Source organism: Zalophus californianus, chromosome 4, assembly GCF_009762305.2.
Source record: "Zalophus californianus isolate mZalCal1 chromosome 4, mZalCal1.pri.v2, whole genome shotgun sequence".
Classification (NCBI taxonomy): Eukaryota; Metazoa; Chordata; class Mammalia; order Carnivora; family Otariidae; genus Zalophus; species Zalophus californianus.
In genome coordinates, this window is record NC_045598.1 from 171,097,297 (window position 1) to 171,109,460 (window position 12,164).

The 12,164-nt window shown below is 38.5% G+C and overlaps 1 protein-coding gene across 8 annotated transcripts in view; it reads right to left on the minus strand.

Moving 5' to 3' along the window:
* ENPP2 (ectonucleotide pyrophosphatase/phosphodiesterase 2) overlaps window positions 1-12,164 on the minus strand; it is a 108,451-nt gene that overhangs the window by 48,859 nt on the left and 47,428 nt on the right. For all 8 annotated transcript variants that reach the window (XM_027568940.1, XM_027568922.2, XM_027568971.1 and 5 more), the window contains exons 7-9: window positions 12,066-12,145; window positions 10,967-11,086; window positions 2,195-2,250 (exon numbers count right to left, since the gene is read on the minus strand). In XM_027568940.1, the coding sequence (XP_027424741.1) occupies window positions 2,195-2,250; window positions 10,967-11,086; window positions 12,066-12,145 (256 nt within the window). The remainder of the gene's footprint in view (window positions 1-2,194; window positions 2,251-10,966; window positions 11,087-12,065; window positions 12,146-12,164) is intronic.

Here is a 12,164-nt window from a genome sequence, read left to right on the forward strand (position 1 = left end):
ACAGAAAGGAAAATGGAGCTCATGCGGCTGTCTTCACTATCACCATTTGATAGACAACTTGTCATGAGACCAAGTACATCAGATATGGTCAGAAAAAGAAAAAATTGAAAAAAAAAAAAAAGGAGGAATGGAGAATGAAGGACTAGATGAGGTATTTAGTGTTAAAGAGGAACAAATTATCTTAGGACACATATCGTCATTGTATGGTCAATGTTGAAAGAGATGATGTGAATTAGAAAACAAATACCATTTATCGGTTGCTCTCCATGTACTAAGCACCCTCTGAGTTAGCCCATGCTATCTTCACAATACCCTATGATAAAGATGCTATTGTTGCCATTTTAAGATTATGACATTAACTTATTGAGAGATTTCATCACTTGTTCATGGTCAGCATCTATGAAGTGTCAGGGCTGGGATTAGAATCGATCTAAACACTCAGACATACAGGGAATTGCTGCCTTTGAACATGAATTCACACACACACACACACACACACACACACACACACACACACACACAAAGTCATGGTGCGTCAGCTGAGGATTACTTTGGGATAAAATGCTATCATTTAAAAAGCAAGAATAATTCGAGGTTGCAGTATGGAGCCATGTTAAAAAGATGGCCTTCAAAGTCTAAATCCGTGGTCTTTAAATTTTAAAGTTAAATTTAAATTTAACTTTAAATTTAAGGTTTTAAATTTAAGAATTTTCAGAATGTACCATGTGTTGATTCTCCTGACGTATACTCCATTAAATAACTTAAAGTATGACACTGGTTTGCTTTGTCTGTTTGTTTGTTTAATTATAAAAAGATTTTTTTTAAAAAAGAAAGGAGAAAGCTAAATCCAAGTCACTCCCAGAATACAGAGGTAAAAGAACAATAGCCCGAGAAGCAAAGCAAAACTAAGGACATCTTTAGAGCACACAAAGCTACCTTCCTATAAGTAGCTTGAAATGGATGGAGAAAATTGCCATTCCAAATCAGAACACTGGGCCTTTTCAATGAAGCTCTGCAGCAGTTTTGGGGGGAGGGGGGTAAGGGTGGGGACTAAGTATTAATTATGTTGTTGGCCCCTCTCCATTCTGCCCAGCAAATATGTCATGGGGCAAAAGAAATCATTTCTGTAAGCATCCATGACAGTCAAGGGTTAAATTGGTAGATCAACATGTCATTTACGTGTCATTTCTAACATACCCACACTTAATTCTCAACTCAGAAAACCTCTGTAAAAAAAAAATAGGCGGGAAAAGGAGACTTTTACAGGGTAACTCTGTCTTACCTTCAAATCACCAAACCCAATTGCAATTTAGTCCTTCAAATCTGAAAAAGCTACTTTTATTCCTGAATTTGGAGAATATAGACAGTCCCATTCTGGATTAATTTGAACCTGTGATTGCTCTCAGCACACTACTATTATAGAATAGTCAGATTTTTGTTAAGGCATAAGAAGCAAATATGGGAACAGCTTTAGGTGGTTAAAAAAAAAAAAAAAGATGGAAAGAACATCTCAGTGGGAACAAAATCCCCATGAAAGTTGAAACAGATTCCTTTTCTTACTAAGGAGCCTTAAAAATAATCAACATGTTGACACTTTTATTAGGTAAGTTTCATCTTAAGACTATTTTATGAAGATTAACTACTAATCCCCCCATTACCTCTGTGGGGAAGAGAAGTAGTTCCATTTTTCTTATTAGGGAAATCCTAGAGTTCAGTGGAAAATGGAGTGGAAACAGAGGCTTCTCCTTGTCTCCTGTCTGGACTTTCCAATCTCTAGACCACTACATCAGCTGTCTGAGACCACACTAGACTTTTAATGTTGTGACCCAAAATAAATATAGCATGTTATAATATGTTTATAGAAAATGATAATGCAAACCACAGCAATAAATAGTCTAAGAGAAATATACATTCCCTAGGAGGTAAGTTACCAAAACCTATCAACAGGGACAGAAAAATCTTAAGGATGACAAGAAGAGAAAGTCTTCTTTACATTCTATTAAGAAAAGATGGGGGGAAAAAAGAGAGGGAAGACCTTTAAAAAAAATACTTGGAAGATTATTTTCAATCAGAAAATATTCAAAAGTTCGAGTTCTTTTATATTTAACTGAAATAAAATCGAATTGAATTCATGTTTCATAAGCTAAATCATAATTGTAATTTTACAAACATTGACAAAATAAAGATAACTTACACCGACCAGAAGAATGTCCCAGCTTTCACCCCTTGCTTGGTGGCTGTAATCCATAGCTAATGAGGAAAATATAAGAGGCTTATAATGTGTTCTGAGTTTTGGTCAAAGAAGAAAAGTTTTTAAAATATATTAGATCAAATATCTTATACTTTACCCACACCCCACGATAAATTTCATATTATTTGCAATCATTCTCTTTTCACATCTGGAAGTCAGAATCATTATTTCCATAAGTGTCATTCAATACATTCTCTGCAAAAGCTTTCAAAAGCTTTGCTATGATTCTAGTGGCATTTTTAACTCTTATTTCATCTCAAAAGTCTCTTCTGTACCTGTCTTTTCTGATCATTGTTTTGAGTATTTCACTTACATGACGGAATTCTGCTCATCAAAGGACCCAGGAGTGGACCATATGTTTCCTGTACTATTGAAAGCCTACAGAGGAGAACCCCAATTTGGCACACAGATGCCAGAATCTTGGAACCTAGCTTTGTCTTGTTTTGTTTTAAACCAGGTAAATGAAAAGGGTGAAAAAAGCTATTTTTTATTCTGAAATTTTCCCATGTATCTTTTATTTAGCCTTTCAGTAAATGGAATTTTAGGAATAAGCTCCTGGGATAAGTTAGGTGAACCAAGCATTTCATTGAGGCTTTTAAAATATTCTTTCCAGTGCATGCTTTTGGGAGGCAGAAGATTCGGTGGTTAAGAACCTGAGCTCTACAACCAGATCGCTGGGTTTTAAGCCTTGCCTTTGTCACCCACCAACTGTGCAGTCCTCCAGTAAGTTCCTTAAGTTCTCTGGGCTTCAGTTTCCTTTACAATGTAGATAATATCACCTAGCACATGGGATTATTCTAAGCTTTAATGAGTTAATACATTTAAAGTCCTTAAAGCAGTGTCTTAGCATTTGGTGAACACTGGATCAATTTTAATCTTAATTATTATGCAATGGAAAGAAATATAATCCAATTATTCTAGGAACATTAAAAACAGCTTAGGATGGCCAGTGTCCCACTGAACATAAGTCTGTAAGAAGAACCTTCCCCCCACCCCTCAGGAGGCTAACAGGAAGAAATGTGGCTCGATTGTTCTAAGACCCAAGCAAAAATGGTATAGGAATTGCAGCCAGCAGGAGCTTTTCTGGTTTCATTGTATCCAGACTTCCAGAGTGTCTTACAGCCTCGAAAACCGGTGAAAACCTCTGGGTTTCGAGGAAAGGGGAAATTGGGATGTGTGGGGCCTCCATGAGGTTGGCAATGTTTTCAGAAGGGTCTGGGCCGCCGGCCTGGGGGAATTCTGCAGATTCCCAAACCCCTGCAGAGGAAACTGAAGATCTCCAGCCTTGCAAAATCACAGCTGCTGCAGCGGGCAAGTAAGGGATGGGCAGGAGAGCATGGAGAGCCCTCTCAGACTGGAGGAGGTGTGAGCTGCCTAGTGAATTTCAGCATGGGGGAGGTGGTGCCCTCCTCCCAGAGGGATGGGTCATAGAGATAAGGATCTCAGATTGCTCTGAGCGCCCTCCCAGAGTTTGGTTCAGAGTATCCTTCCATTTTATGGACAAATTCTGGCACGCTGGGAGTCCCCCGGCCAACCACGATTCAAAACGTGTCCATTCATTCATTTTTTTTTCTTGGTGATCACATTTTTGAAAGGGTTAGGGGAAAAAATGCCCTTTAGTTTATGAATTTTTGAGTTATCTGCCAATCAATTCATTTTGGGAGTGGAAGAATCCTTGGTCATTTCTTAATATCAAAATTTACTTATGTTTCTCTTTTCTTTGTTGTTTTTTTATTTATATGGATTTTTTAAATTATGTTATGTTAGTCACCATACAGTACTTCATTTTTGATGTAGTGTTCCATGATTCATTGTTTGCATATAACACCCAGTGCTCATTGCAATACATGCCCTCCTTAATATTACCCATCACCAGGCTAACCCATCCCCCCACCTCCCTCCCCTCTGAAACCCTCAGTTTTTTTCCCCGGAGTCCATAGTCTCTCATGGTTCCTCTCCCCCTCTGATTCCGCCCCCCTTCATTTTTCCCTTCCTTCCTCTGTGGTCCTCCGCACTATTCCTTATGTTCTACATATGAGTGAAACCATATGATAATTGTCTTTCTCTGCTTGACTTATTTCACTTAGCATAATCCCCTCCGGTTCCATCCATGTTGATGCAAATGGTGGGTATTCATCCTTTCTGATGGCTGAGTCATATTCCATTGTGTATATGGACCACATCTTCTTTATCCATTCGTCTGTTGAAGGGCATCTCGGCTCCTCTTTTGAATGTCTTCTACATTTGAAAATGCAATCATGCAAAAAGTCTCCTATATTCCATACATGATAAATTCTTTGTTTCAGCCAACTCTTAATGGAGGGCACCTAGTACACCATCTCCCCAGACAAAGCATCAGAAATATTCCGTTTTATTGATTTATACATCTCTTCGTATGTTTCCTCTTCAGTTTCTATAGTAGTCACAATTTCTTCCACAACTCCCTATGTCATATTTAAATGCTGATCATAAGCATGTAATCTGCCTGGAAACTCTCTGTCTTTTCTTATTTTCATCTAAATTTGCTCATCCAGGCTGAGCCTGATGAGATCCAGATCCAGATCCAGATCTAGAGTGTTGGTAGTTTGTTGCTGGTCCATGTAGTCCGCCAAGTTTCAAGCCCTGCACTCTATCCCACCTCTCGAGAGAGAACGAGAGCCCGCCCTCCACCCTCCCCAACTGCCTCTGAAGACGGGAAAATGCAATGCTGGGCAAGTAGAAAGAAATTTTCTATGCACCGTCTTGCTTTGTAGAGTTTGCATTGGTCGTTTGAAACTGGGGCAGAGCTTCAGGGGGAGGCGTAGGCTGGACCTATAAGGAAAGGGCATCTCCAGGCCTGGGCATGTCCATTCTTTCTTGTTGCAGGACCTCCAGTATCAAGAAGATGCACTAAAACTAAGTGTTGGGCATCCGGCAGGTGACTCAAAACCACATCAGATCCCAGAAAGACCAGTTTCTTGTGTATATATATATATATATATATATTTTAAAGATTTGTTTGTTTGTCTTGGGGGGGTGCAGAGGCACAGAGAGAATCTCAAGCAGACTCCTGTGTGAGCTTGCAGCCCACACCGGCCTGCTGGATCCCGTGTCCCTGAGATCATGACCTTGAGCTAAATCAAAAGTCAGATGCTTAATGGACTGAGTCACCCAGGCACCCCAACCAGTTTCTTATATTAAGTGATCTATTCCCATACTTATTTTAATTTCAGAGACTCACCGTGTATTCATATCCAAACAACTTCATACAAAATCTAGTGCCTTGCTATTTACAAAGAAGTTGTACTAGGCAATATTTGGCAGTTATGAAATGTGAGATTAATCTGGGGTTTTCTAATGGAAATTTTTTAATGCAGTTTTGTCAAATGATGAGCCTGCACTTTCAAAAGTTATGTTGCGGAATTATGCTGATGTTGGCATTATCTGGGCAACAGGAAGTCCTATGGGTAACTTTTAGCTTAGTAATCCTCACAGGAAAAGATCACCAGAAGGGGTCTTTGCAATGGTATGAGAAAAGGGCACGGGGAGAGAGGGTGGCAGAAGTGAGTGTGCTAAAATATTCCCAAAGGCAAAGTCAGGGTCATGTGCTCTTTATACTTTTTCTGTACTTCCCCAGATTTTTACAGTGACAATTAACATCTTTGTAATCAGAAAAAAAAATAGCCAATTGTAAAAAGCAAGTGAACCATGAAGACAATTAAAAGATTAAAAAAAAAAGTTATTTCCGGACCACCTGGGTGGCTCAGTCGGTTGAGCGTCTGACTCTTGATTTTGGCTCAGGTCATGATCTCAGGGTCCTGGGATCGATGCCCGTGGCAGGCTCTGCGACCAGTGGGGAATCGGCTTGAGGATTCTCTCTCCCTCTCCCTCTGCTCCTCTCACCACCTCCGCAACACACTCTCTCTCTCTCTCTCAAATAAATAAATGAATGTTTTTAAAAAATTTATTTCTTCTCAAAAAAAAAAAAGAATCAAAAACATTCCTCCTGCTTTTTGGTACAAGTCATATTGACCATACTTTCTAAAAGAAAAGTAGGAGCATGGTCAGAAAAGTGCAAAAAGTGAACAAATGAGAGAATATTTAAAATTAAAAACATTAAAAAATCTCAAACTAAAGAATCCTAGCAGTCATGAAGCCATTCTATCAGAGTTTAGGCAAATGGTAGGAGATTGAAGCATGATGTTCTTAAGTTAAATCAGATCATAAATAGTTCTAAAGGTTCCTCTGCAGGGCATATGTATACATTTTATTTCTGAACTCAGAAGTTAAATCTAGTAATCACAGAGAGAAAAAGTCACTAAAACGTTGGTCAAAAAAAAAAAAAAAGAAAAGCAAGAACAAGCCTCTGGGGTTATTAGAAAAAGAGAGAGAAGTTTCTAGTTCCTTGTTAATTCAGAGAAAAGGGAATCAGTATTTCTCTGAATTTGAACGTAATATAAATTTCCTCAAAGATTGGTAAAACAGCACAACAAAAAGAACCTGACAAGACACTGGATTTGGTTTCCCCACCTTTAATGCCAATATTTCTCCATTGCTCGGCTTTATCTAGAGGCAGTTTCCAACATTTAGATCTCAGACACCACATTTTGAAGAGGGAAAAAGTGGGAAAACTATTGTACCTATTTGATACATTATCGGGAATTAAAAAATAAAAAGCTTTCTCACTGGAATCAGAAGGATTTAAATGTGAAATCCAACACTTTCTCACATTAAATAAAGTATGCTGCAATAGGAGAAAGGGAGAAGTTTTGAAAAAGAAAATAAGCAAAGAACATTTTTCAAAAACGTGAGCTACTATTGTAGTCTTTCTAGCAGTTCTTTGCAGGGAAATTATTCCTTTGCATTCAAAAGCACAGAGCCAGGATAAATAGAATTCTGGGAGACCAGAGAGATGCGTGGGGCTGTAGCATCAGTGGCAGGAAATCACTTACTGAGATTCAAGAGTCAGAACAAGCTAAGATATGAGGGTTGGGGCTGCAGCAGAGTGGACTGTGGGCTAGTGTGGCTCTTTGCAGGTGGTTAGGGCCTGAAGAAGGTAACTGACAAAGCATGGGGAAAAAGTAGAGACAAACACACCTCAGATACAGTGCAATCCAAATTCAATCCAAGACACAGTCGTGGGACACCTGAATGTGTCAGGCTGTGGATTATGGCCTGAGACTAAAGAGATTCTACCCCCATGGGGCCCACAGTCTGAAGCAGGTATGTGAATAATTTCAAAAATATATGGTCAAATTTATGACAGAAATAATGTGAAAACCCAAAGGAAGGTCCCTGAGCTTAGCCAGGGCTGGAAGAGCTTAGTGACTACCTGGGGACAGACAGTTCAACTGAAATTTGAAAGATAAATAAGAGTCTGGCCGTAAAGCGGCCAGGTGAGAATTTAGAGCACCCTAAGTGCAGAGCAGAGTCCACCCTAAGTACGTTAAGATACAGTAAAAAGAGAGAGGGGAAACCCAGATTTATAGCAATCTATGGAAAAGAAACAACAGAATAAATAAAAAGTAAAATTTTCCTGAAAAGAAAGCAACACCTCCCACTAGCAGGATAATAAAATGGGCAGGAAGAGAGGTAAGCAATGACTTGCACTTTCCATCAAGTCAATCCTTTTGGCCCGGAATGCCACGCCTGTTCTAATGTCATCCAGCTTCTCTTTGGCGTCTGTTTCTCGAACGTGCCATGGTTCCTGTGTTTTCATGCTACAGTAATTCACGAGGATGGTCTCAGGACCAACTCACTCCGTCACCACTACTGGTAGAAATAGCTGCACCCCAAGCCTCTTGAAGAGCGAGAAGAATGTACCTGCTCCTCCTAGAAACGCCTTGCTCTGGAAACTGTGGCTTTGGAGGACTTGCATCATGGTGGGGTGTTGGACTTCTCAAATCTCCACGTTTCGTGGGCCCCTTGGAGTCTCAAGCATTCTCCAATTTGCTGAGTCCAGATTTAAACCGAACAGGGAATTTCCCACTGAGATATCTTACTATCAGAAATTGCAGGATTATAGCAGAGAGATTTTGCAAAGAAATAAACATGCTTAAGGAACTTCAGAAAAAGTATGGAACATACTGTTGTAATGAGAACAAAGTAATTTTGAAGCAACGACAACAACAAAAGGAATCCCATTAAAATATGTATGAGAATTGTAGCATCATAAAGTGAATGACAACTTTTAATAACACATGGTGAGGATTAACAAATGAAAAGCAGACCCCAGGTTGCTAAAATGGCTATATCCATGTTACCAAAAAGAAAATAAAGGGGGGGGTGAAATTAAATTATAGAAATTATTTTTGGAAGCCTAATGGTGAGATTCAAATTTTCAGATGGATGATATACAAATGCCTCATCCCATCTATTAAATTTTAAAGTAGGATTAGAGTAGTTCTTATTCACCATTTACTCTGACTCCTTTATTATTTAGCCAAATGTCTTTCATGGTTTCATCATTCAGTAAAAAAATAAGGTGAGTTTAATTTAATTACCTAAGATTTTTATAAATATTTTCTTTACCCCAATTATTTTTTTCAGTGGTTGTTTTGTGAAACGTATCAGCCTCTGAAAAGATGAGGTAAATGTTAAGAAATATTTATTAAGGCTCATCTTTTCTTATATTTATAGTTTCTTATATTCTTATTCTATAGTTCCTTATAGTTTCTGTCCATATGTTCTTCGTATGTGCTAAATTTCAATAATAAATATGTTTTTAAATTATAGCTACTATGTTCCTTGAAACGTTTATGGTGTCCCCTTGTTCAGGAAGAGAGAATTACAGGGGCGCCTGGGTGGCTCAGTCGGTTAAGCATCTGCCTTCGGCTCAGGTCATGATCCCAGGGTCCTGGGATCGAGCCCCGCATCAGGCTCCCTGCTCAGCGGGAAGCCTGCTTCTCCCTCTCCCACTCCCCCTGTTTGCGTTCCCTCTCTCGCTGTGTCTCTGTCAAATAAATAAATCTTTTTTTTTAAAAAAAAAGAAGAAGATAGAAGTACGAATCAGTTTCACTGTAAATCTTTGTCAACACTAGGAAAATACTAAACTTGGTCAAATCTGTCAACGTTGAGAGTTAGTCAGGAAATAGGCAAACAGAATTGAAAAAGTCTTCACTCCATTGGGCAAGTTAGCAGCATTCCCTCTGCTCTGTTTCTGCAGAAGTTAATGAATATGTGGACTCATCTTCTGAGTCATGCCAACCCAGAGGGAAACTAATGTCAACACTTGGGGTAAGGTGATCCAATTTGATAAAATTACTATTCATCTCTATCTCCTTTGTGGGTCTTCAGGCGAGTTTGCTTCCATGACAAAATTAATATAAAAAACCAACTAGTGACAGCTTGACAGAACTCTAAATTTCAATCATTTTATTTACACATAAAATGTCCCTCTATCATAAACTTTGTGAAATCCACCCTGTAAACAAATTTCACTATGCTCACAACTTAGGTCATCACAGACTTCTGGGAGTCCAGCCTGAATAAAGACAGCAGAATCAGAACCTCTACTATAAAGAAACACTTCTACAGACATAGAAGTCTTCCAGTATTTATTTTTTTAAAAAATGAGAAGCCCATGTTTAACTTTGCATACTGATTTGTTAGGCAGGAATATATTTTTGTACTCACAGATGACCTTTTATCAAAGAGCAACACCATTTTCTTCTGACTTTATATTCTCTAGCTTGCCCATAGATTGGAGCAAACATTTCCAGGTATGGGATCGCTCAGGGATGGTAGATTCGTGGATGTGTACAGACACTGCCCATCTTCATGTCATGGCAGATAGACAAAGGTCTCAGCCCTCTGTCCTAACCAGTGCTCCAGGGAGTTGCAGCCCCCAGTCAGAGTTGACATAAGGTGGGACCGTTTGCCGTCCTTCCTCTACATGTTTTTCATCGGCTAGGTATACTGGGTTGTGCTCCTGTGGGGATTCTGGCCCTTCTACCCAGGGGCACCCTTGGCTCAATTCTGCCCATTCAACAACCATGGTTTCATGTTGTCATTTTGCTCATGTCTGACCGAATCAAGTTGCCTAACCTTGCACACAGTCATAGGAAAAATATGATGTAGAAAGCCACCTACATCCTTTTTTACTTTCTGCCCATCCATTAGATCTGAAGTAAACAGGATGAGTTCTTTCAAAGTATTAATTTGCTGGTCTAAAATGAAGGTAGGGTTCCACTTACACGTAACTTCCAAAAATTTCAAAAAACTGGATTAAACAAAAGAATTCATGAATTTCCTGTGGGTTTCATTGAGCTCCTTTTTATCAGCAAGTTTCCCTGTCTCTGTCCCAAAATTTTGGGGTAGTCCTAGTCATTCACTTCTCTTTTTCATTGTACCCCTAAATCTAGTAAATCAGTAAGATCTGACTGTATATTCTTTCCTCAAAATGTTTCTGAAATTTGCCCTTCTGTCACCATTTCCTTCACCATCATCTAATGAAGACATTTATCATCTCGCACATTTATAATCATTACCTCACCTACACATACATACACACATATGTATACACACAGAGACATACGAACATGCACACATATACACATTATTTATACATATATATAGATATTATGTGTGTGTGTGTGTATATATATATATAAAACACTAAAGGACAGAAACTTTGCTAAGTATAAGGAAATTATATGCATCTTTTTTGCAGGTAAAAATTTGGGGATGAAATATTTCAATGCACAGACACACATACATAAAAAATACAAAACTTACCGGTTGACCTCCCCACCATCTATGATTAAATTTCTCTCGCCCTCGAAGATGGAAAGTGGCATCAAATACAGGATCATACATTGAATTGCCAACAATTCCATGTGATTCTGGATACAGTCCCTTTGTGTAAAAGCAAATTTATTGTTAAAATACCAAATGATAATCTGTATATATTAGTTCTATCATAAATTTTCTTATCATAGGAGGTTTTACAGCAATATTTAATCTCCAAATTTATGTAAGATATATATAGACTTTACGTGTGTCTGAGCAAACATGAATATTATCTATGGATTAATCATAAGCTATCTGAGAGACTTAACATGATGATAAGAAATTTAATATTTGGGTTTTTTTAACTGCTGCAATTTAATAAGATGACAATAACTTTTATTACAATAAATTCAGCTGGAGATTGAAATTTACCTATGTGCCTCCAAAGAAGCTTCTATTTATAAATACACTTTTCCTTTTCCCTAAGTTCTACTTCTACCCCAGAACCCCCCAAATTCATAATAATAATAATAAATAAACAAATTATGTTTTTAAAGAAGAAAGCAAGGTAGAATTGGGAGTATCTAAAAATTAAAACAAAGCAGTCAATATTTTTATTTGAAAACTCAGAAAATAGACAACAGATCCTGTGGTATCTGAGAGAAGTTTAATGTACATGTTCAAACAGAATGGCACCTGAAAAAAAGTTTTCAGTTTTGAAGTGACAGTGAAGTTCAGTCCCCCACAAAGTTAGTAAAAGACATGTACTGTGAACAGCTCACTCAGATAAGATAGAAAACAGATTTTCTTGGAACACTGAGAAACATGTTTTTTAAAATCTCCCTTTAAGTCATTTCAGGATGAAATCTACATCCACACCCTTTGGATCTACACCATTTGAAAAAATACTTACAGGGGCGCCTGGGTGGCTCAGTCGGTTAAGCATCTGCCTTTGGCTCAGGTCATCATCTCAGGGTCTTGGGATTGAGCCTCCCCTGCTCTGCAGGGAGCCTGCTTCTCCCTCTCCCTTTGCCCCTCCCTGCCCTGCTCACTCTCTCTCTCTCTCTCACTCTCAAATAAATAAAGTCTTAAAAAAAATACTTACAGTGGCCAAAGTATATAAGTTAGGGAAAGTTTTTGTTGGGTACACGGGTCTCATGTAGGGAGAGTGTGTGCCGCAAGACCCTAGGAACAGAATTTCAGA